The sequence below is a fragment of the Centruroides sculpturatus genome, unplaced genomic scaffold, assembly GCF_000671375.1.
Source record: "Centruroides sculpturatus isolate CEXI.00-Female unplaced genomic scaffold, Cexi_2.0 scaffold328, whole genome shotgun sequence".
NCBI classification, from domain to species: Eukaryota; Metazoa; Arthropoda; class Arachnida; order Scorpiones; family Buthidae; genus Centruroides; species Centruroides sculpturatus.
The window spans coordinates 283,244-307,360 of record NW_019384678.1 but is presented as its reverse complement, the minus strand read 5'-3'; the positions used below and the strand labels follow the sequence as shown (position 1 = coordinate 307,360).

Sequence of the window (24,117 nt, the reverse complement as noted above, 5' to 3'; positions counted from 1 at the left end):
ACTCTTATAGCTATCGAGACGCAACCACCCCTATGCACGAATAGAGACTTGGGGCTACTACCACATACAAACACCATTCACGTGCGATGTGTAGTTTTTGCGAAAAAGTGAAATATAGGGACATACATGTCCATTTTTATATATATATATAGATTATTATTAAATAATTTTATATTTATTTTTTTTAAATTATTATCATTAGGTTGAATAACCAAAAACATCACAATTATTATAGTTCAGTGTAGTTCTCATGGAGTGATAATTATCCTAATTAACAGCATGGCATAAAAACAAAAGCAAACACTAAAATTCTATTGGACACATTGCTATAAATCTTTGTCAGATGGGAGAAAACAATCAGCAAAAGAAAAATAAGCCATTACTGAGTCAGATTTGAGCTGGAAGCTTTCAAATGATTCAATTATAAAAAAAACTATAAAAATTCATTTTTTTTATATTAAATTCAAATCATCTAAAATCAAACCTATATCAACAAATTCTTACTTATTATATATTGAATTAGAGGGAAAAATTATCTTAAACATAGACTAGTAATAAAAAATATAAAGTTATTCATTTTCAAATTGTGAAAATAAAAAGAAATTAAAAACTCAGTGAACAGAGTCATAGCATGAAAAAATCAGAGTCAAAAGGATTAATCATCTTGATCTTCAGGGCCTTTTGTAAGGAATGATAATAATCAAAACCAAAGCTATTTGAAAAACTCCAAGTCCAGATTTACTTTACATCAATAGACTTCAAGATTAATTGTAAGTGAACATTTAATCTTAAGCTATTTTTGTGGTTGTGTCACTCTGATATTGTCTAATCAGGAGAAAGAATAACTGTAAATATTTTTACACCACAATTTGACTATTATGGAACTATGTTGCCTTTTATTCTCACAATTTAAGTAAATGATAATAAATTTAATAAAACTAAGATTATTCTAAAATCTTTCATGTGAAGAACATACAAAGCTAACTGGTAATAACATCTTACAATTATTAATATAATATATTTAAACTGAGTGGCCATAGAGTTATTCAAAAAAATACATAAACTTTTATTTTTGATTACAGTATTTTAGTTTATAATAACTACTTTATCTTCAAATGCCACTCAGATCTGCAACTGCTAGTTAGAAACTTCTAATAGCAAAACACTATACAGTAATATCCTGAACTTACGCGATAGGTGGGACTGAGCGATAACCGCGTAAGTCGGATATAATTTCGCAATTTGTGTAAAATCCAAGTTGGATGTATGTAAGCTAATAAATGTTCTTGTTAATCTTATCTTCTCTTTTGATTCGTTCATGGTTACAAGAAATCATCACATAGAGTCTCTCAAGTCTCTGTAGATATACAAACACAGAAATAAATAACACAAAATAAATTGTAGCTATGTGTCGATTCCATGCAACACATCCAAACTTGTAAGCTGAACAATAGTGCGGGAGAAGTGAGTAATCAAGAGTTGCGTGGCACTCAAACAAAAGACGAATCAACGAGATTTGAAAATCGCGTAACTTCGGGTTCGCGTAAGTTGGGGTAGCATAAGTCGAGGTATTACTGTACTGTCAAAGCCAATTTCTGTTCAGGTGTAAATGGTAATTCCTTCCATCAATATGTAACCAGTTCAAACACTGTTATTCTCTAGGAATTATCACATCCACAGATTACAAAAATATTAGCCAATTAACTTGGTAATATTTGATTGGCTAAAATTTAGTCAATGTGTGTAGGTTAGGTTAGGTTAATTCGTCCTATCTGTATTCTGCATATGAGATAGAGTGTGACCCAAAATAAGTTGAAATTTTTCCTTAGAAAATTTAAAACTATTTTTAAAGTCTATAATATCATATGGAATAAGAGAATATATTATCCTTCAAAATATCCTAATTTTTCTAAACTTTTTCTGTAAATAATTTTAATATATAATTTCCATTCTGTCTAACAAATCAGATATTTTCTCTTACTTCCATTGTTTTGAAACAGTAAATCAAAACTGTAATAAAATACAAAGCTAAAGAAGAATGTAGTATTGTGACTATATCACAATACTACAGACTAAATACAAACATATTGTCAGGGATGCACAACCTTTTGTGAAGAAGGGCCAAATTAGGATTAAGTTTACTGACCAGGGGCCGGACCTCCAAGCGATTAATGCGATGGCTGAGATTGGATGCTGGCAGCAATCTTCTTGATGTCTGGTGTAATGGCAGATGTTGAAACAACCAGCAGATTTTCCAAATTCTCTTTGGTTAACCTGTTCCGTGTTTTGCACTTGTTTAAATTCATAAGCGAAAACGCTTGTTCACATACATAGGTACTGCCAAACATGCTTGCACAAAATTGAGCATTGTCTTTCAGTTTTGGAAATGATGTATCTGGCAGTTCTTTGTAGAATGTGAGGAGATTAGAATTTTTGAACTGTGATTTCAATTCATCACTGCACTGGATGTCTATCAACTCAAGTTGGACATCTGGAGGGGCATCTTCCACTTTCACATCAAATGGAGTTGAAAAAAGTTGCAGGTAGATCTTGTATTTCTGGAATTCACCAAACCTCTCATTGAATGATGTAAGGAGGGTGTTAACTTGGTCAGAGTAATCCATCTTCATATGTGGGTATTTCTCTTTCATGGCCTTGCAATGTGGAAAGTGTGTAAAGTTCTCTGATTGCATGTGGGACTTGAAAAGTGATAGTTTGGTCATAAATGCATTGATGTTACTTGTCAACTGAGAAACAAGTTGCATCTTTCCCTGCAATCTCAAATTAAGGTCGTTTAGATAAGCAGTAATGTCAGCAAGGAAAGCTAAATCACACTGCCATCTTTGTCCCTCCAAATTCCTTGTAGTGTTCCCCCGTTCTTTGAGGAAAGTGATAATAGGCCCCAATAGCTCCACAAATCTCTTGAGGACTGTTGCCTTGCTCAGCCAACGAACTTCAGTATACGTGGGCAGGTCAGCATAATCAGCATCTATTTCTTCAAGAAATGATGTGAAGAGTCGATGGTTGAGTCCATGACGGCGGATTAAGTTCACAGTATCATAGACATCTTTCAGCAGACGTTCAAATCCCAGCTTCTTTGCACAAAGTTGCTGTTGGTGAATTATGCAATGATACTGGACTAACTCCTTTTGCCTGTCCCCAAGGTGGTTTTTCAGCAAGGTGACCATGCCATTCTCACATCCAACCATAGATGGTGCTCCATCAGTGGCAATGCTGGATAGCTTGTCAAAGTCCAGTGCTGATTTGTTGCAAACGCTCAATAAACCAGTAAGTAAGTCAGCACCAGTTGTATGTCCGGAAAGTGATGCCATGCCAAGAAATTCTTCATTCACAATAAAATCTAGTGAAACACTTCTAATAAACACAATCACTTGTGCTGTTGATGATATGTCAGTGGATTCGTCCACAGCCAAAGAAAAATAAGCACAGTTTGCAACTAAAATATTAAGTTGGCCAGAAATGTCTGATGCAATTTGCGAGATTCTCCGTTGTATCGTCATGCGGTTAAGACTGATTGTTTGAAAACACTTTGTCTTCTCAGGACACATCTTCTCACTTGTGATTATAAGACACTTTTTTTATCATATTGCCATCTGTAAAAGGTTTCCCATTCTTGGCTATTAAAGCAGATATTTCTAGGCTGGCTTCAACAGCTGCATCCAATTCTCCAGATTGTTTCTTGAACACATATTTTGTTGACTGATTAGTGATCGTCGTAACGATTCGATTTTCCGTTCGTGTTCCGTACCTTGCAGAAGGAAATCCTTGTGTTGGCTTTCATGATGTCGCTTCAGGTTGAATTCTTTTGGCAATGCTATTGTTCTGTTGCACAAAACAGTACTTGTTAGTCCACACTTCTTGAAATTGACAATTCTCGCGATCGACCTTGCGTTTAATGCCCGGCACCATACTGTTCACTCTGCAAAACAATGTCTCGTTATGCCGAAAATTCTGAGGCCCGCAATGAATCGTGTTTGAAATAAGGCAAGCTAGACTACCATGTGCTTTGTTCTGTATACACTCTGACCAAAGACTAAAGAGGCGGGGACAGAAGACTATTACGCATACGTGACAAATGGCCAGGCAGGTCTTAGGTTAGGACTCCACTACCGTAAAAACGGCGTAAAAACTTCTCCCCGTAAAAGCTTTTAATCACGTGACCCTGATATCTTGCGCTTGAGCAGGCCGTAAAACCAGCGTAAAAGCGAGTTGAGCTATGTTCAACTTTCGACGCGAATACGGCCGTAAAGAGGTACCTTCCACCAATCAGAAATCAGTGAAATCTAGGTCATCGCGACACAGAGCTAAAATGGCGGAAAACGAGCTTTTGTGTACATTCCCTCGTGGCTACTCTAGAATAGATCCGGAAAGATTTATCGAAAACATCCGAAAGTATTCGTGTATCTACGACAATAGGTAACCTGATTATAATAATGGATACCAAAGGAAATCCTTCAATTTAGAGGAGTATATAATAAAAAGCTAAGCTTATAAGTGCTGTATATTATCTTAATAATACGATAATAAAAGTTAGTATATGAATGTAAAGATATTATTTTTACTACATTTGTAATTATAGTACAGAAAAAGCTCGTAGAATATAATTGTTGTCTTTATATCGTTATGTCACGTATACAACCATCTTTCGTTTCTACCAATTCACGTGCGAAGAAGTATTTACGTTCGACACTTGGGGCAGCACCGTCGGCGTAAAAACTTTGCGCTAGCCGGACCTCCACCGTAATCCGAGCGCAAACGCAAATAGGTCACGTGATTAAAAGCTTTTACGGCGAGGGGTTTTTACGGTAGTGGAGTCCTAGCCTAAATTCATTCGACCCCTGTCCGGGCGTCTCCACCATTTCTCAGAGTTTGTGAGTCAGATCGTCAACATGCCAGGTGCAGGACACTAATCCATCATAAATGTGGTTACCATTCTTACCTAAATTATATTTATGGCCCGTCAGTTTTACCCCCGTGTTCAGAAATGAATCAAAAGTGATTAACACAGTGCAGTGGAAAATCTGAATATTTTAAATATAATTATTAAAATTGCGATATCTCGTTTCAAATTGGCGCTAGAATCAATCTGTTTTTTTTTTTCTGTCATAAATATATCACAGTTTACGACTGTTAAATTTCAAATAAAATAAAAATTAAAAATAATAATTTAATTTTAAATTTACGAAAAAAAGAATGTAAAAATAAAAGTAAATAAAAAGTTCCAATTAATTTACTACTTAAATAACCTAAATATATCTGTTTTCTTTCAAACAAAAGAAACCGCAGCTTTCTAGCTACACGGAATCATTTTACAACCCTCTTTGTTGACAAGTTTATGGCTTGACGCGGTTTGTAATAATTATTAAATCCAAAATATTTTAGTGCAAATGGCTTCCTTTTAGTCATAATGACTCTATTCCAACTACAGTATTAATTTTCTTGGTTCAACTTAATAATAATAAATTTGATGCGAAATTTTTTTTTCTATTCTTAGTCTATGGAGAGGAGATGATGTAAATTATTGGTTGTTATAGCTTTTTGTACATTTCTTTTTGAACTCTGGTTAGTTTTTTCTAGTTTGAATGACATTAGGTTGACGAATAAGCGTCTTTTCAGAAAAGATTGATTCAAATTCGACTATACCAATCAGAATCTGAAATGTAAACAAATGCTAAAAAATCGTTATTTTCATGGTTTTTCAGCGCTATTTTCAGTTATTTTTGTTATTTGACGCTATTTAGACGAAGCAAGTTTTCCGAAGCATAAAATTGAAGATTTCCCGCCAAAGTAGAAACTTCCTGATAACATCGGAAATGACGTTCTAACATCATTTTATTCTATTTGAATCTTCAAAAAATCGTTATAATACTATGTATTAGACTTAAAATATTCGATATCTAAACCACAAAGTGTTAGCTAGAAATAGACTTATTTATAGAATAATCCCCCATTTCTCATTTCAGGGAAAGTTATAAAACAGTTGGGTGCTAATGACTTTGTGAAAGGGAAAAGTTAGAAACTTCGAAAGAAGGGATTTGGCCTGTACCGTCCGCAGGCCACATAAACATTGGTAAGGGGCCGTATGTGGCCCGTGGGCCGCAGGTTGTGCACCCCTGATATTGTTCATGTCCAGTTGGATACTTAGACTTCCTACAAGGCAGGTCTAAACTTGAGTATTATTTGATATCCTCAAGAGGATGCATAGCCTCTGTTTGTTCAAATGAGGGATTGACCTTGAAATAGACTGACTTTAAGCCTAAGTTTTAGACTAGTATGTATTTAAACAAATGGCTGTTAAAGTTCAGTGGTCAAATTATAAAAATAGCATACAAAGTTGTGTAGAGATAACATGAATGACACATTTCTAATTGATAAATTGGTAAAAAGTAAATTATTTAATTAAAACTAATATTGGGACAATATTTATTTGATTGAATTGTGACAATATATTTATTTGATTGAATTGTGACAATGTGCAAAGTGCCCCTATGCTTTGGCACCACGGGACCGAAGGGTCGACACTGCGTTGCAATGACTAGTTTGTCAGGACTGACACCACTTTGTCTTTTAGGACAGACACAGAAACCTTGATGGTTGCTAATTTTGATTTTTGCATGAGCAGTGATGTTGTAGGCACTTGGATTCGGGATGGAGGCAGCATGGGTTAAGGAAGTGCACCATACACAATTCTAACAATAACAATTATCCATTTATTTACTGTAAGCTATTGATAAGTTATACAAGATTAATATTTATAGTTAAAGCTTCATCCACGATATTAACTAATGCGGGAGTTTAAGTTGGAGATTGAGAATTTACATAGCGTTTACATAGATACCTGGTAATGCGTTGTTGATACCATGGATTGAAGGAGTTCAATTGGATGGGGTTCACTATATGGATGAATCGTTGGAGGAAGGAAAATCACTAAGGTATCCGAGTGTTGGGGCAACTCTGGCAAGGGTGAACTTTAGGTGATGGCAGACTCCTTGGTCAGACAAACTCTCCTTCAGACAAACAAACTGTCATCATCAGTCATTGCCTTTTATTGGAGTCCTCTTTCTTTTCTCCGTTGCCCTTTTTTTTGGCAATGTTGCAATGCCTATGTCCAATAGCAATTTCTCATCGAGAAGTTCCTGGTGACATGTTCAATGTATTATCTTGAAAAGGAAGTGACTCCACAGAGGGATAAAGTCATATTCTTTACAATTTTAACAATCATGGAAAAAATTGTAGCAAGTTTTAATTTCAAAATTAAATTTTCACCTGCAAAATTTTTGTCTAGTCCAGGCTCTCACAGAATGATATTCTTTCAGTTTTAGAAAGCATTGTAACTTCAGTAGAAGACAAAGCTGTGTCTGCCAAAGGTAATTTAAAAGCAAATTCTAAAGTTTTTGAGGAAAATTATACAATTTTTAGTTTTTAGAAAATTTATACAATTTCTTTATTAAATTCAATAAGTAAATAAATTATACATGTAATTTTCAGTTTTAGAAAATATGGTTGATATAGTTGAAAATCATGAAGAATCTTCTAAAGGTAATTTGTAAATAAAATTCTATTTAATACTAGAATATTTTCAGTTAATATTTTTCTTATGTTAACTGTTAAGAAGTGAAATTTACATATCTATTTTAAAATATATTTTTATGTTTTTTTATTGTATTAAATTATTATTATCATATTTTCACAAATGACTGGCATGTGCATAAAAATGGGGGAGACCAGCATGCCGGAAACCCTGGGGTTACTGGCATGCTAGTTAAACTGTAACTAAAATATAAAATTAATAAATTAATCAGATCTAATATGAGGAACTGGGAGCTCTAACACTTAATTGGCCATAAATCTGGAAGATCCACCCGCAGAGATGGCTATAAAAGATGTTTAGATCAAAGATTGTAAAATCCCGATCTACAGTCAAGATTCCTGACACCAGCCTAAAATTTAGCGTTAGGCATGCAGTTAAGAATTTAAATCACTCTGTCAAGTGGGCGGGACTGTGGATGGAATCAAATTCATAGAGGAGGCCATTTCTTTAAGATAACAAACGATACTTTAATAAAAATAAAACAAGATATAATACAAACAAAAATGCCAACAATTATATGCTATACCTATCTTGCAAGTGAGAGAGACAATTTACATATATTTAGGGTATATATACTACTTTGACTTGAGTAGTTAGAGTTGTCGATCAGCATTGATCTGATCTAAGTTGCAGTAGGTTTCAGTGGAGCGGGAGGCTGTTGATTCTGACAGTGCACAAGATAAAAATGTCTGGTTTCTGGCCAACAAAAACTTCTTTAATTTCACTCTTGAGAAGAACTGTGTGAGACTTGAAAGGCCCCTGGGTCTAAATTAATAATTTATTAATTATGTTAAATATTGTCACCAAATATTACTTCATTTTTGGTGAGAAAAATAATATTTTAATGTTGGAAAAGGCAGATAACAGATGTTACTTCCTTTCACAGAAGTTAGAACATCCTCTGACTTTCCCTTATCTGGTTAAAATCCTGCTCAGATGGGAAATGTTTACCCCTCATTCATTCCCCTTTCATCCATTCTCATGAAAGAGTTACTGGCCGATGATTGGTCGAAAATCAGCAGATATAGAGGAAATTTGACAGAATTCGGGGAGTTCATCGATAGACATAGAGAGTGTCCGAACTCCATACATTTTTCTCCTGATGACCAACGTCCTTAGATGAGTCACATACAGAATAATTCCAGCGTTAGCACTTAGAAAACATACTTGGATTTTGTGCACATATTGATCTTCCATGGAAGGAAGTAAATGAACTTTATCTCCAAAGTGTCCCTTGCCTACAGAGAAGAAGACGAACGACAACTAAACAGGTTGTATGTTTTATAACGATTTTGTGAGCTCTCTCTCTCGATCGCACATTGGTTATAGTATAAGTCCTTGCCTATATCGTGTATCTTAATTGTCATATTTATATCCCTCGTTCCTTGATATTTGTATTAGTTTTACTTTTTGAATCATTAAATTTACTTCTGTTTGTTTTATAATTAAAATGTCTCCTAATTTTGAATCAGAATCAGATCTCATACGCGTGTTTGTCCGCGGATTGATAAATTGACAAACTGGTGTCAGTCCTGACGAGCATCTGAACTTCACAGTTCAGATCTACTAGCGATTATCTCTCTCCTATGAAGTTTTTGAGATCAGATCTAGTGATCTGCATCGTAGAGAACTAGTCTTACCGACCAGTGCCCGTAAGTGGCGTAGACTAAGATCTATGTCCCCGGCTATCTCTCAACTGTGAGGAAGGTCCAGGTGAAGAAGGACTGACAAGAAAAGGCCCTGATCGGAGGAAGTGGTCAGTTTTTATCCCCGAATTTCGACCAATGGCATATTTCTATTTTGAACTCTAACGGGATGTACTGGGGATAGACGAGATGTCAAGGGGGTTAGACATTTAGATGGTGGTCGAATCTAGAAGATAAGGGGTGTGAGAAAGGATGTTAATTTCTCATTTTGTCACAAAAGTGACAATATGTTTCCCTTAGCAAAAACATGTGGAAGAAATTTACTTCACACATTGATTTATTAATAATTTTGAAAGGAAAATATTACTTTCTCATGGAGAAAATACGATATAATATTTACCACATAAGAAAATGAAGGAAATGATGGAAGGACCTTGTTTAAGGAGAAATTTCTGATCCAAAGTAGTGTGAAGTTTAGATTAAATTATGATGTCAAATACATTAATCAGTTAAATTGTATAACTCAAGTTTTGATTCTCACACTAACAAAACTAATTGCTAATTAAACATTAAAGAAAACATTTTTCCCAGTACAATAAAATAATAACATTGTAATTTGACGATTTAAAATCAGGAAGACAGTTTTTGTTTACAAGACAATGAAACAATTAACAATGTATTGACAGTAGTAGTAGTAGTAGTAGTAGTAGAAGAACATTTTATGTTGTTAGAAAGAGTTAGAAAAAAGACTAAATGAAGAAATTAAATGTATAATTGTAGTTTCTGACGTAATGTTGACAGTTCACAGTTTTAGAATAAAAACTTTTTCGTTTTTAAGTGAAGTAACTCATTTGGTTTTTTTTTTAATGCATTCTCTAGAGAAGGATGTATAACCTCACTTAAACCAGCATGCCTGTTTTTACTATATGGAAATACCTGATTTCGTGGACTCTCCCAGATAGACTGGCATGCCAGTTATTTCACAAAAATATGATATTATTATTATTATTATTGCATCACATTACAGATATATTAAAAATGTTATAAATACTGTACACGTTAACAGATTTTTCTTATTCAATTTTTGAAAATTAAATAATATAGAAAATATTTCAAAGATCTTATTTATCACTTGAACATTGTAGATTTAACTTACTTTTAATACATTTCAAATAATAATTGCATAAATATTTATACAAAGAAATCATTTTTTTAATTGGAAAAAAGCAGTAAAAAATTTGCAAATTTAAAAATTAAAAATAATTTTATTTAATTAAACTTCTCATAATAGTTATACAGACTCAAAAATATAAAACACTATTCTAATTGATAATTATTATATAGATTATAAAATATCTGTAAAGGGAATTTTCTCACAGGTTAGAAATCACTTTCATTTTTCAGTCAGTTGCTGTGCTGTCCAAAGCCTAAAGTCTATCACCAAAAAATTGATCTTGTCACCATGCCTAATTGCTCAATATTTTGTGTGAAAAATGTTCTGTGATAATTAAAGAACAAAATTAAAGGAAAAATAGGGTCATTTCTGATATCACATAACAAGAGTTTATTTTAGAGTTGTTAAATTTTCATTTTCCATTTCTTTATAGTGCAAGGCAGAAGCAACATTTAACTGCTGTAGGGCAGTTATATGATTTAAGGCATTTTTAAACTTTGCTGCCAGCTAGTCTCAGGTTGATTGGTATTGGTTGCCAAAACTTTTTTTTGGACTTAATATACATTTTACCGTGCGTATTTCATTCTATACATTTAAAAAATAATAATTTTAAACTTCTGCATTCAAATGTTGTATTTCATTGTTGAATGGTTAAAATCAATGTTCAATTTTGTTTGATTTGAAAATTTGAAACTTCTTTACATAACTGGATTGGTAAAAGATAAATATATCTTTTGATAATTCAGCAATTTTAAAAATATCTCTTTGTAATTAACAATTTTAACTAACTAAATTAAAAAGTTTAGTTTTCAAAACTGAACTGCTTTTAAAAATTGAAAATGGTAATTTAGTTGAAAGAACACTTGATTAACCTTTGAAAAATTATTTTTCTAGATCACTTTTAAAATCATTTTGTGAGTTTACAATTTTTCATACTCTACACACAATCTTTTAAATTGGTAACCAAGCATCCAAGAACTCTGTTATTTGGATACTTGGGTACTTGACGTTTGATACTGATGTATATATATATATATGTATATAATCATGTTTACTGTGACGATACACCTTTAAAATACATTACTTCTATTGCCAATTTCAAATTGTTATTGATATTTCTTTAAAATGTTTGTAAATGTGAAAATGGCAATGACAGTGGAAACACTGTTTTTGTTTTATACTGCCATTATAACGTAGTTTTTTTAGAAACTGTTACTTTACTTACATTACATTGATGATTATAATTTTGTAATTGATGAAAAGTGATTTCCTTATACATTTTTAAAAGTTAGAAATCATAACATACAACTAACATAATTTTTTGTCATACTATAAATCTATGGTTCTCAAATGATTAAGTAAAAGATTTAAAGAATATCATAAGCCAAAAATGGCACAAGCGAAAAATTATTTTTCAATATTCTATGTACTAATAAATATACTTATATAAAATATCATGGAAGGAAGTAAATGAACTTTATCTCCAAAGTGTCCCTTGCCTACAGAGAAGAAGACGAACGACAACTAAACAGGTTGTATGTTTTATAACGATTTTGTGAGCTCTCTCTCTCGATCGCACATTGGTTATAGTATAAGTCCTTGCCTATATCGTGTATCTTAATTGTCATATTTATATCCCTCGTTCCTTGATATTTGTATTAGTTTTACTTTTTGAATCATTAAATTTACTTCTGTTTGTTTTATAATTAAAATGTCTCCTAATTTTGAATCAGAATCAGATCTCATACGCGTGTTTGTCCGCGGATTGATAAATTGACAAACTGGTGTCAGTCCTGACGAGCATCTGAACTTCACAGTTCAGATCTACTAGCGATTATCACTCTCCTATGAAGTTTTTGAGATCAGATCTAGTGATCTGCATCGTAGAGAACTAGTCTTACCGACCAGTGCCCGTAAGTGGCGTAGACTAAGATCTATGTCCCCGGCTATCTCTCAACTGTGAGGAAGGTCCAGGTGAAGAAGGACTGACAAGAAAAGGCCCTGATCGGAGGAAGTGGTCAGTTTTTATCCCCGAATTTCGACCAATGGCATATTTCTATTTTGAACTCTAACGGGATGTACTGGGGATAGACGGGATGTCAAGGGGGTTAGACATTTAGATGGTGGTCGAATCTAGAAGATAAGGGGTGTGAGAAAGGATGTTAATTTCTCATTTTGTCACAAAAGTGACAATATGTTTCCCTTAGCAAAAACATGTGGAAGAAATTTACTTCACACATTGATTTATTAATAATTTTGAAAGGAAAATATTACTTTCTCATGGAGAAAATACGATATAATATTTACCACATAAGAAAATGAAGGAAATGATGGAAGGACCTTGTTTAAGGAGAAATTTCTGATCCAAAGTAGTGTGAAGTTTAGATTAAATTATGATGTCAAATACATTAATCAGTTAAATTGTATAACTCAAGTTTTGATTCTCACACTAACAAAACTAATTGCTAATTAAACATTAAAGAAAACATTTTTCCCAGTACAATAAAATAATAACATTGTAATTTGACGATTTAAAATCAGGAAGACAGTTTTTGTTTACAAGACAATGAAACAATTAACAATGTATTGACAGTAGTAGTAGTAGTAGTAGTAGTAGAAGAACATTTTATGTTGTTAGAAAGAGTTAGAAAAAAGACTAAATGAAGAAATTAAATGTATAATTGTAGTTTCTGACGTAATGTTGACAGTTCACAGTTTTAGAATAAAAACTTTTTCGTTTTTAAGTGAAGTAACTCATTTGGTTTTTTTTTTAATGCATTCTCTAGAGAAGGATGTATAACCTCACTTAAACCAGCATGCCTGTTTTTACTATATGGAAATACCTGATTTCGTGGACTCTCCCAGATAGACTGGCATGCCAGTTATTTCACAAAAATATGATATTATTATTATTATTATTGCATCACATTACAGATATATTAAAAATGTTATAAATACTGTACACGTTAACAGATTTTTCTTATTCAATTTTTGAAAATTAAATAATATAGAAAATATTTCAAAGATCTTATTTATCACTTGAACATTGTAGATTTAACTTACTTTTAATACATTTCAAATAATAATTGCATAAATATTTATACAAAGAAATCATTTTTTTAATTGGAAAAAAGCAGTAAAAAATTTGCAAATTTAAAAATTAAAAATAATTTTATTTAATTAAACTTCTCTTAATAGTTATACAGACTCAAAAATATAAAACACTATTCTAATTGATAATTATTATATAGATTATAAAATATCTGTAAAGGGAATTTTCTCACAGGTTAGAAATCACTTTCATTTTTCAGTCAGTTGCTGTGCTGTCCAAAGCCTAAAGTCTATCACCAAAAAATTGATCTTGTCACCATGCCTAATTGCTCAATATTTTGTGTGAAAAATGTTCTGTGATAATTAAAGAACAAAATTAAAGGAAAAATAGGGTCATTTCTGATATCACATAACAAGAGTTTATTTTAGAGTTGTTAAATTTTCATTTTCCATTTCTTTATAGTGCAAGGCAGAAGCAACATTTAACTGCTGTAGGGCAGTTATATGATTTAAGGCATTTTTAAACTTTGCTGCCAGCTAGTCTCAGGTTGATTGGTATTGGTTGCCAAAACTTTTTTTTGGACTTAATATACATTTTACCGTGCGTATTTCATTCTATACATTTAAAAAATAATAATTTTAAACTTCTGCATTCAAATGTTGTATTTCATTGTTGAATGGTTAAAATCAATGTTCAATTTTGTTTGATTTGAAAATTTGAAACTTCTTTACATAACTGGATTGGTAAAAGATAAATATATCTTTTGATAATTCAGCAATTTTAAAAATATCTCTTTGTAATTAACAATTTTAACTAACTAAATTAAAAAGTTTAGTTTTCAAAACTGAACTGCTTTTAAAAATTGAAAATGGTAATTTAGTTGAAAGAACACTTGATTAACCTTTGAAAAATTATTTTTCTAGATCACTTTTAAAATCATTTTGGGAGTTTACAATTTTTCATACTCTACACACAATCTTTTAAATTGGTAACCAAGCATCCAAGAACTCTGTTATTTGGATACTTGGGTACTTGACGTTTGATACTGATGTATATATATATATATGTATATAATCATGTTTACTGTGACGATACACCTTTAAAATACATTACTTCTATTGCCAATTTCAAATTGTTATTGATATTTCTTTAAAATGTTTGTAAATGTGAAAATGGCAATGACAGTGGAAACACTGTTTTTGTTTTATACTGCCATTATAACGTAGTTTTTTTAGAAACTGTTACTTTACTTACATTACATTGATGATTATAATTTTGTAATTGATGAAAAGTGATTTCCTTATACATTTTTAAAAGTTAGAAATCATAACATACAACTAACATAATTTTTTGTCATACTATAAATCTATGGTTCTCAAATGATTAAGTAAAAGATTTAAAGAATATCATAAGCCAAAAATGGCACAAGCGAAAAATTATTTTTCAATATTCTATGTACTAATAAATATACTTATATAAAATATCTATCTTAATATATTTTTTAAGAAAATATAATTACAAAATACCCATATATGAATTGATTTATACAAACTTTGTCAAATAACAGATTTTATTTGTATTGAAATGTTTTAATCTAAATTAATTTTGTGTTTAGTATTAGAAAATATAATTAGTTCAGTTGAAGATCAAGTTACAGCTGTTGAAGGTGATTAGAATTTATTTATTTAGTAATTAATATGTGTATTTTTATTAATCTGGATAAAACTTTAATATTATTTACTTTATTTATCTTTTCATTCTTACTTAAGCAAAAATTAATTTTTTTCAGTTCTAGAAAATGTTATTAGCTTGGCAGAGAATTGTGTAACAACGGATGAAGGTAATTTATCTATATATTTAATCTATATAAAATACATTTGATTAATTTAGTTATATATTATATGACAAAACATGCTTAACAATTCATTAGTTATTTCATAACTATGTATGATCAACTTTTGAAAGAATTGTACAGTGTGGGGCAGAAAGAACAGATGTTTCTGAAATGGCTAGAACTCACCACCAGGTAGAGTGACAGATTTGTGCTAGATAGTGTGAAAGTAGTGAGGTCTTAGCATTGTCTTCTCAGTTGAAGGCATGAAGCCGTGGATGATAGAATAACATGTGTTTGCGTACAACTGAGGAAACAGTCGTACGCAAAGGGGATCATTCAGTCATATACATTTGATGGAAATATGTTTCTGCATTTTTGCACACAATGGAAATGTATTCTAATCAGATGTGTGGTTTCAAAAGGTTGGAGCGACGGCCCACACATCTAGAACATTAATTGGTGTTATTCCCAACCTTCCTTGGTCTCCTCATTTCCAAGCTCTGTGACATTCATTGGTTTCCTCGTTTGCCCAAACTATCCATGTTCAATTATTTCTTGTGGGGACATTTCAAGGCACATGTNAATTAAATAATATAGAAAATATTTCAAAGATCTTATTTATCACTTGAACATTGTAGATTTAACTTACTTTTAATACATTTCAAATAATAATTGCATAAATATTTATACAAAGAAATCATTTTTTTAATTGGAAAAAAGCAGTAAAAAATTTGCAAATTTAAAAATTAAAAATAATTTTATTTAATTAAACTTCTCATAATAGTTATACAGACTCAAAAATATAAAACACTATTCTAATTGATAATTATTATATAGATTATAAAATATCTGTAAAGGGAATTTTCTCACAGGTTAGAAATCACTTTCATTTTTCAGTCAGTTGCTGTGCTGTCCAAAGCCTAAAGTCTATCACCAAAAAATTGATCTTGTCACCATGCCTAATTGCTCAATATTTTGTGTGAAAAATGTTCTGTGATAATTAAAGAACAAAATTAAAGGAAAAATAGGGTCATTTCTGATATCACATAACAAGAGTTTATTTTAGAGTTGTTAAATTTTCATTTTCCATTTCTTTATAGTGCAAGGCAGAAGCAACATTTAACTGCTGTAGGGCAGTTATATGATTTAAGGCATTTTTAAACTTTGCTGCCAGCTAGTCTCAGGTTGATTGGTATTGGTTGCCAAAACTTTTTTTTGGACTTAATATACATTTTACCGTGCGTATTTCATTCTATACATTTAAAAAATAATAATTTTAAACTTCTGCATTCAAATGTTGTATTTCATTGTTGAATGGTTAAAATCAATGTTCAATTTTGTTTGATTTGAAAATTTGAAACTTCTTTACAAAACTGGATTGGTAAAAGATAAATATATCTTTTGATAATTCAGCAATTTTAAAAATATCTCTTTGTAATTAACAATTTTAACTAACTAAATTAAAAAGTTTAGTTTTCAAAACTGAACTGCTTTTAAAAATTGAAAATGGTAATTTAGTTGAAAGAACACTTGATTAACCTTTGAAAAATTATTTTTCTAGATCACTTTTAAAATCATTTTGTGAGTTTACAATTTTTCATACTCTACACACAATCTTTTAAATTGGTAACCAAGCATCCAAGAACTCTGTTATTTGGATACTTGGGTACTTGACGTTTGATACTGATGTATATATATATATATGTATATAATCATGTTTACTGTGACGATACACCTTTAAAATACATTACTTCTATTGCCAATTTCAAATTGTTATTGATATTTCTTTAAAATGTTTGTAAATGTGAAAATGGCAATGACAGTGGAAACACTGTTTTTGTTTTATACTGCCATTATAACGTAGTTTTTTTAGAAACTGTTACTTTACTTACATTACATTGATGATTATAATTTTGTAATTGATGAAAAGTGATTTCCTTATACATTTTTAAAAGTTAGAAATCATAACATACAACTAACATAATTTTTTGTCATACTATAAATCTATGGTTCTCAAATGATTAAGTAAAAGATTTAAAGAATATCATAAGCCAAAAATGGCACAAGCGAAAAATTATTTTTCAATATTCTATGTACTAATAAATATACTTATATAAAATATCTATCTTAATATATTTTTTAAGAAAATATAATTACAAAATACCCATATATGAATTGATTTATACAAACTTTGTCAAATAACAGATTTTATTTGTATTGAAATGTTTTAATCTAAATTAATTTTGTGTTTAGTATTAGAAAATATAATTAGTTCAGTTGAAGATCAAGTTACAGCTGTTGAAGGTGATTAGAATTTATTTATTTAGTAATTAATATGTGTATTTTTATTAATCTGGATAAAACTTTAATATTATTTACTTTATTTATCTTTTCATTCTTACTTAAGCAAAAATTAATTTTTTTCAGTTCTAGAAAATGTTATTAGCTTGGCAGAGAATTGTGTAACAACGGATGAAGGTAATTTATCTATATATTTAATCTATATAAAATACATTTGATTAATTTAGTTATATATTATATGACAAAACATGCTTAACAATTCATTAGTTATTTCATAACTATGTATGATCAACTTTTGAAAGAATTGTACAGTGTGGGGCAGAAAGAACAGATGTTTCTGAAATGGCTAGAACTCACCACCAGGTAGAGTGACAGATTTGTGCTAGATAGTGTGAAAGTAGTGAGGTCTTAGCATTGTCTTCTCAGTTGAAGGCATGAAGCCGTGGATGATAGAATAACATGTGTTTGCGTACAACTGAGGAAACAGTCGTACGCAAAGGGGATCATTCAGTCATATACATTTGATGGAAATATGTTTCTGCATTTTTGCACACAATGGAAATGTATTCTAATCAGATGTGTGGTTTCAAAAGGTTGGAGCGACGGCCCACACATCTAGAACATTAATTGGTGTTATTCCCAACCTTCCTTGGTCTCCTCATTTCCAAGCTCTGTGACATTCATTGGTTTCCTCGTTTGCCCAAACTATCCATGTTCAATTATTTCTTGTGGGGACATTTCAAGGCACATGTATATGAGCATAAGCTTGTTCTTTGCAAGAACTGAAGGAAGCTATTCATGTGGAAGTCGCCAAAATTGCTTCCAGAAATGCATCACTGATATCAGACACCACGTAGGAGATGTTGTTTTCTACACTTGATTCTGTAAAATGCTATTTCAATACGAACTCACGTCTTCAAAGAAATAACTTTTGTAGTAACAATTACAGATGTTGTAATTTTTTAAAAACCATCTGTTCTTTCTGCCCCACCCTGTATCATGCAGACGCTGTTAATATCATTAAATTTTTCAATATTTCTAGATTTTTATAAAATAATAACAAATACTTTTTATGACAGTTGACATCAATGGTAAATAAGAACAAAGTAGGAAACTGCCTTTTTAATGTTATTAAATATTTGTGTCTAATAATTAAAAGATAGTTCAAACACTGTAAGTCTGGAACATATTATATCATAAAAATGCACACAATTGAACTTTAAAGTTCTCAAATGGAATGCAGAAAATGGAACATTCTTAAGATTATCTGAAAAATTCTGACTGTTCTTGTTGGTATAAAAATTGCCAGGCATAAGATAATTGCTCTTCATTTTTAAAATTGATGCAATTGCCCCTCTTTTCAGATTTGAATATCTTGAGAACTTGTAGTGTTCTGATTTGGTCATCATGCTTAGATCTTCGTATAATGGAAGCTTTGTCTAGATACACTTGAACATTGTTGTCTGTGACATACCTGACTAAGGTGGTGTTGTATTTTCTTTTATCAGTATCATATTTTTGTTCTGCAAGCCTTACTTTGATCAATATTATTTGAAAAATAAATTTTCATTATACGATTTTTAAAATAATCTTAAGAATGTTCCATTTTTTGCATTCCATATGAGAATGTTTTAGTCTGAAGAAGATCTCCTATGTAGATCAAAAATGTTTGTGTTTTATGTGCATTAAACTTCTCTGGAATTTTATTTTTAAGGTTCAATAGTGTGCATTTTTATGATTAAAAAATGTCAAAAATATGGAGATTTCTAAAGCATATTAATGTATTTTTACATTTGTTTTTATACAGGATNTTTTTTTTTTTTTTTTTTTTTTTTGCTAAATTCTTTTTGTTTGTCTCTAAAATAGCTTTCATTTTATTTTTTTAAATAATAATTAATTTCTATTCATTTTTTATATTTTAAATTTTTTCGTTCTTTTGGGAATGATATAGTCTTTTCAGTATTCTAGTAAAATGTTAAATATTGCAGTTTTACAAATTTATAGTTTTTATATAATCATTAATTTAGATATAAATGTCATAAATTTGACTGAAAAATGCAAAAAATTGAAAAAAATTTTTAATTACCAAATACATATTTTGGAGTCAAATGATTGTTAGATTAGATTGGGCTATATTACGTTCTAATCCATCAGTCATTTGTCTTTAATATAACTATCGGGCTTATAAATATTTTAGTTTTACTCATTTACAATATAGTAACATATTGTGTGATGAATTCTAATGTCAGGTTGATTCAAAAGTTCCCGGACACACACACAAGATACAAAACTTTATTGATACTAAAACACAAAGACATGGTTATTCCTTAAAATAAAGGTGATTGTTAGCTATGGTCTTGATGCATCATTTTGCAAATTGGTGGATTACTTGACAATACCAGTTGGCTGATTTTGATGCCAAAACTTGTAAACCTTGTTTTCAGCATTATGCACTGTATTGAAGGAACATCCTTGTAGAAAATGTGTCAACAACCAGAAGAGGTGAAAATCTGATGGAGCAAGGTCAGGGCTATATGCTGGGTAAGGCAAAATTGTGAGCAGTGTATGCTTTCAATTATGGAATGCTGGATAGCGAGTGTGCAGGACTTCAAACATCCATTCCACTTGCTCGGCGTAGAAGTTTCTGTCCGTAGCCTGGCCATTAGGAACTAGTTTCCAATGTACTGGGCAATGCAAATTCCACCAAATGCATGACATTACTTTTTGTTTGAACTGTTGTTGTTGAACCACTTGTGCTGGCACTTCACCTAGTCAGAGCCACTGGTTTCCTCTGCTAGGATTTTTTATAAAGATTCATTTTTGTCTCTCATTGCAATCCTGTGCCAGAATCTATTGTTTCTTGAATTTTGCATCATATGATTGCAAATTTGTATCCTCTTTTGTTCCTGCTACTCCATCAGTTCGTGGACACTTCTCAAGGTCTTCTATTGAGAAAGCCAAGGTGTTTCAAATGCTGAACAATGGTTGTGTATGAAGCCCTGAGTTTGGCAGATAGTGGGTGACTGCTGCTGCTTGGCTTTTGTTGAACAGCTTGGAGCAGTGCTTCATCATCAATGGTCAATAGTCATTCAGATCAAAGCTTATTTACATGGTTGCTGTTCCCAGAGTTGAAGCAGCAGAACCATTTTGCAAGTTTTCTCTGCTGTTGCTACCCTTGCACTAAACATTTGTTTCCAGTAATGATGCCAGATGCCTTGAATCATGAGTTTTTTATCAGTCATTCTTTCTTGTGGAAAACAATATTTATCAGAAGAATGAACAGCTCTATTAAATGATAGTATGTGCTTTGATGATGATGCAAATAACAGCTCATTTGCATTCATAGCAATGTTGCCAGAGTTAAAGATCTTTATCACAAAAGTGTTGTTAGTGTCTGGGAACTTTCGAATCACCTTGGTAGACACTGTCGTCTCAAATCTTGTTCTTTTGAGTATCATTTTTACAAAAGTTTAGTATATACAAGTAATTGCTCCTGTTCATTTTTATGCTAAAGTATTTTGCAAAATATTAGAAAAAATTTAGTTCTGCTTGCTAACTGTTATATGATGATTGATAAATGAATAAATATAATAAAACTTTTGAGCTTTTAATACACAGGGCATCATCTGGATTAAAGCTAAAAATACCTTTCTTCACTTTCTCAAAATTGTCTATGTAGTATTAAGCCAGATATAGCCAGATACCCTATCTTGCCAACACTGATTTGGGAGGAAGTTTTGCACCGGCTGCTATGCATGAAAATTGCTGTCTTCTGAACATCTTTACAAACACTTTTTCATATTGGAGTGAGTTGTTCACACTTCCATAGCATTTGCAAATTTTTTCAGATGCAACAAGACCATTGTCTACATAGGTTGAGATATATCATTTTTGGATAAAATATCTTCAAAGCATCATCAGTTTTAATCATGTATGGCCTGAATCAGAAACAAGAGAGTTGCAACTTATCATATTATTATACATACACAACATACTAATATCAGAACACTTGAAATTAAGAAATTTTTACTAACATTTTCATCCAGTTATAATAGATCTTCAAGTACAGTGGTGCCTCATATAATGTACGCTTTGAATAATGGATGCTGCGAACAATGGACTTTCTGTTTGGCCNTTAGTTAAGAAAATCGAGCCAAAAACTACTACAAGTAAGTTTGTTTGTCAGTTACTTTAATTGAAAAAACTTAAACAAGTTTAACTTTTACCAATAAAATATTAGAATATACTTATATGATGATATACCATTACAATAAATACAGTGGTGCCTTGTATAATGTACGCCTCAAATAACGGATGCTGCGAACAACGGACTTTCTGTTTGGCTGTTACGTGACTCGAGCAACGGACTTTCCATTCAGCAGTTACGTGAGGCGAACAACGGTCTTTCTGCAAACAAGTGCAAATGAGTTTCCACTCTTTTGCCATTGCCAATGACAATCTGCTATTTTTATAATATATCAGTATTATTAGAATATATTATTATTATATCTGAAGTACAGTACAGAGCTCCCGTTGGGATTAGGCTTGCTCCCTTGTTTATTACGTACAGTACATCACCTCAGTGCAGGGTATTTACATTTATTCAAGTGTTGTGCAAATTGTGGCTTCTAAAAAAAAAACAGAAAGGTGATTTCAATTGAAACAATGCAAGAAATCATCAGAAAGAGTGAAAGTTGACAAAAACTTCCTTGTCAAATGGGAGAGGTTCAACAGTTTACCAATACTCATTATCCAAACAGAGCTGAGGCCAACAGGATCAATGATCTCTACAATGACACCTTTGCCCGTCATTTCCAACAGGTGTTGAAGAAGAGAGAGAAACATACCACCTTGGACATGTTTTTCAAGAGGTCGGCAGCCAAAAAACAAAGGATGGAACAAGAGGAGCTGACCCTGCAAGCTCCGGTAGCCTCTCCTGAATCTGACTCCGATTAAAAAATAATAAAAAGAGACCTGCTGTAATGTGTAAAAAGTCTGTATCTGTATGAATGTGTAAAGAAAGTGTTTCTCCACCTCTTCCTGACAACATCTGACTACCCGGAATAATTGGTGACTGCTCTATTTTCATTTTTTTTATGGTACAGTACGGTTATTTTATGCTGTAGAACAAACTAGATGTTTTAACATGTGCAGTATTTCTACGAGAAAATGTGTTTCGTATAATGGACTTTTCACTTAACGGACATGCACCTGGAACGGATTAAGTATGTTATACGAGGCACCACTGTATATAATGCAGAACAAAATGGCTACATTAAAGTCAAATGCATACCAAAACAATAAGAATCAGAGTTGACAATTGTTTTGATAATTGTATTATTACATCAAGACTCCCTGCCAAGTAAAAAGTCAGACTGACTGACTATATATACAGGAATCAGAGTTGCCAATTTTAACATTCTGTGTTATATACCTGAAGATGTCTGTTAAAAATGGATGAAAACGTTAGTAAATATTTCTTAATTTCAAGTGTGCTGGTATTAGTATGTTGTGTATGTGTATTCTATTCCACTAATGTAGAGTTATTACCCTATTATATACCAGATAGCCACAAAATTGCAGTGATTGTAGAGTGATTTGTCTGTTCTGGAAAAGTACCATATATTGCAAAGGAAATGTATGTCTTGTTTTTGCTACTTCTGTCTGGAATGCAGAATCAAGAACTCTTACAATAATATTAACAATATACCTTCTTAAGAGATCCATTGTCTCATCAACACTCTTACCCAGGTAAACTTTCTGGCTTGAATTGATACAAATTTCTTGTAATTAATGTTTTTGTAGTCTGGATTCATTTGCAATACTTTTACAAAAATATTTTGAAATTTTCATTCTTTAGCACAGGGCTTCTTAAACTATGGGTCGCGACCCCATTTGGGGTCGCTTAGCGAAATCTTGGGGTCGCGAGATTTTAATGCAAAATATTGAAAATAATTTGTGAGAGTTTGAAAGTGAGGCATGCTTTGTGTCATAGGTTTTGTGAGTTGTGCTTTGTGTCACTTTTGGTGCAGCGAGACAATGATTCAGCAACACTGATTGTAGTGTGAACTAGTGTAGTGTTGTCGCTTTTCAGTGTATTCAGTTGGCTCTGTTCCATTGTAATACAAGAGTGAACTGTGGTAGCACTCCATTATTGTTTTTGCAAATTTGTATTTATCTGTCCATTTGACACTTCAAATCCTCTATCCCCATCTTTAAATTTAGAAATGTATAAATATAAATTCAATTATTAAAACCAATGGGATCGGTGATAATATTAACACACTAAAAATAAAAAAATTTTAGTTAAAAAACAAGTAAAAATTATACTCTTTAATTATATTCTATATTGAGGATTCTATGAGCCAAAACAAGACGAACAAATGGCAAGGAACAATCATCATTTTATTAATTTTATCCAAATGCATTTCGCAATCTAGGCCTCCTCAGTGGATACATCAAGATGTTATTCGTTGATTACGTTTTATACCCAACAGC

The 24,117-nt window shown here is 31.6% G+C and overlaps 1 protein-coding gene across 1 annotated transcript in view; it reads left to right on the top strand.

The window, feature by feature from the left end:
* LOC111626899 (nuclease SbcCD subunit C-like) overlaps positions 1 to 24,117 on the top strand; it is a 159,150-nt gene that overhangs the window by 63,848 nt on the left and 71,185 nt on the right. The window contains exons 11-14 of the mRNA XM_023370419.1: positions 7,338 to 7,388; positions 7,510 to 7,560; positions 15,100 to 15,150; positions 15,274 to 15,324. Of these exons, the coding sequence (XP_023226187.1) occupies positions 7,338 to 7,388; positions 7,510 to 7,560; positions 15,100 to 15,150; positions 15,274 to 15,324 (204 nt within the window). The remainder of the gene's footprint in view (positions 1 to 7,337; positions 7,389 to 7,509; positions 7,561 to 15,099; positions 15,151 to 15,273; positions 15,325 to 24,117) is intronic.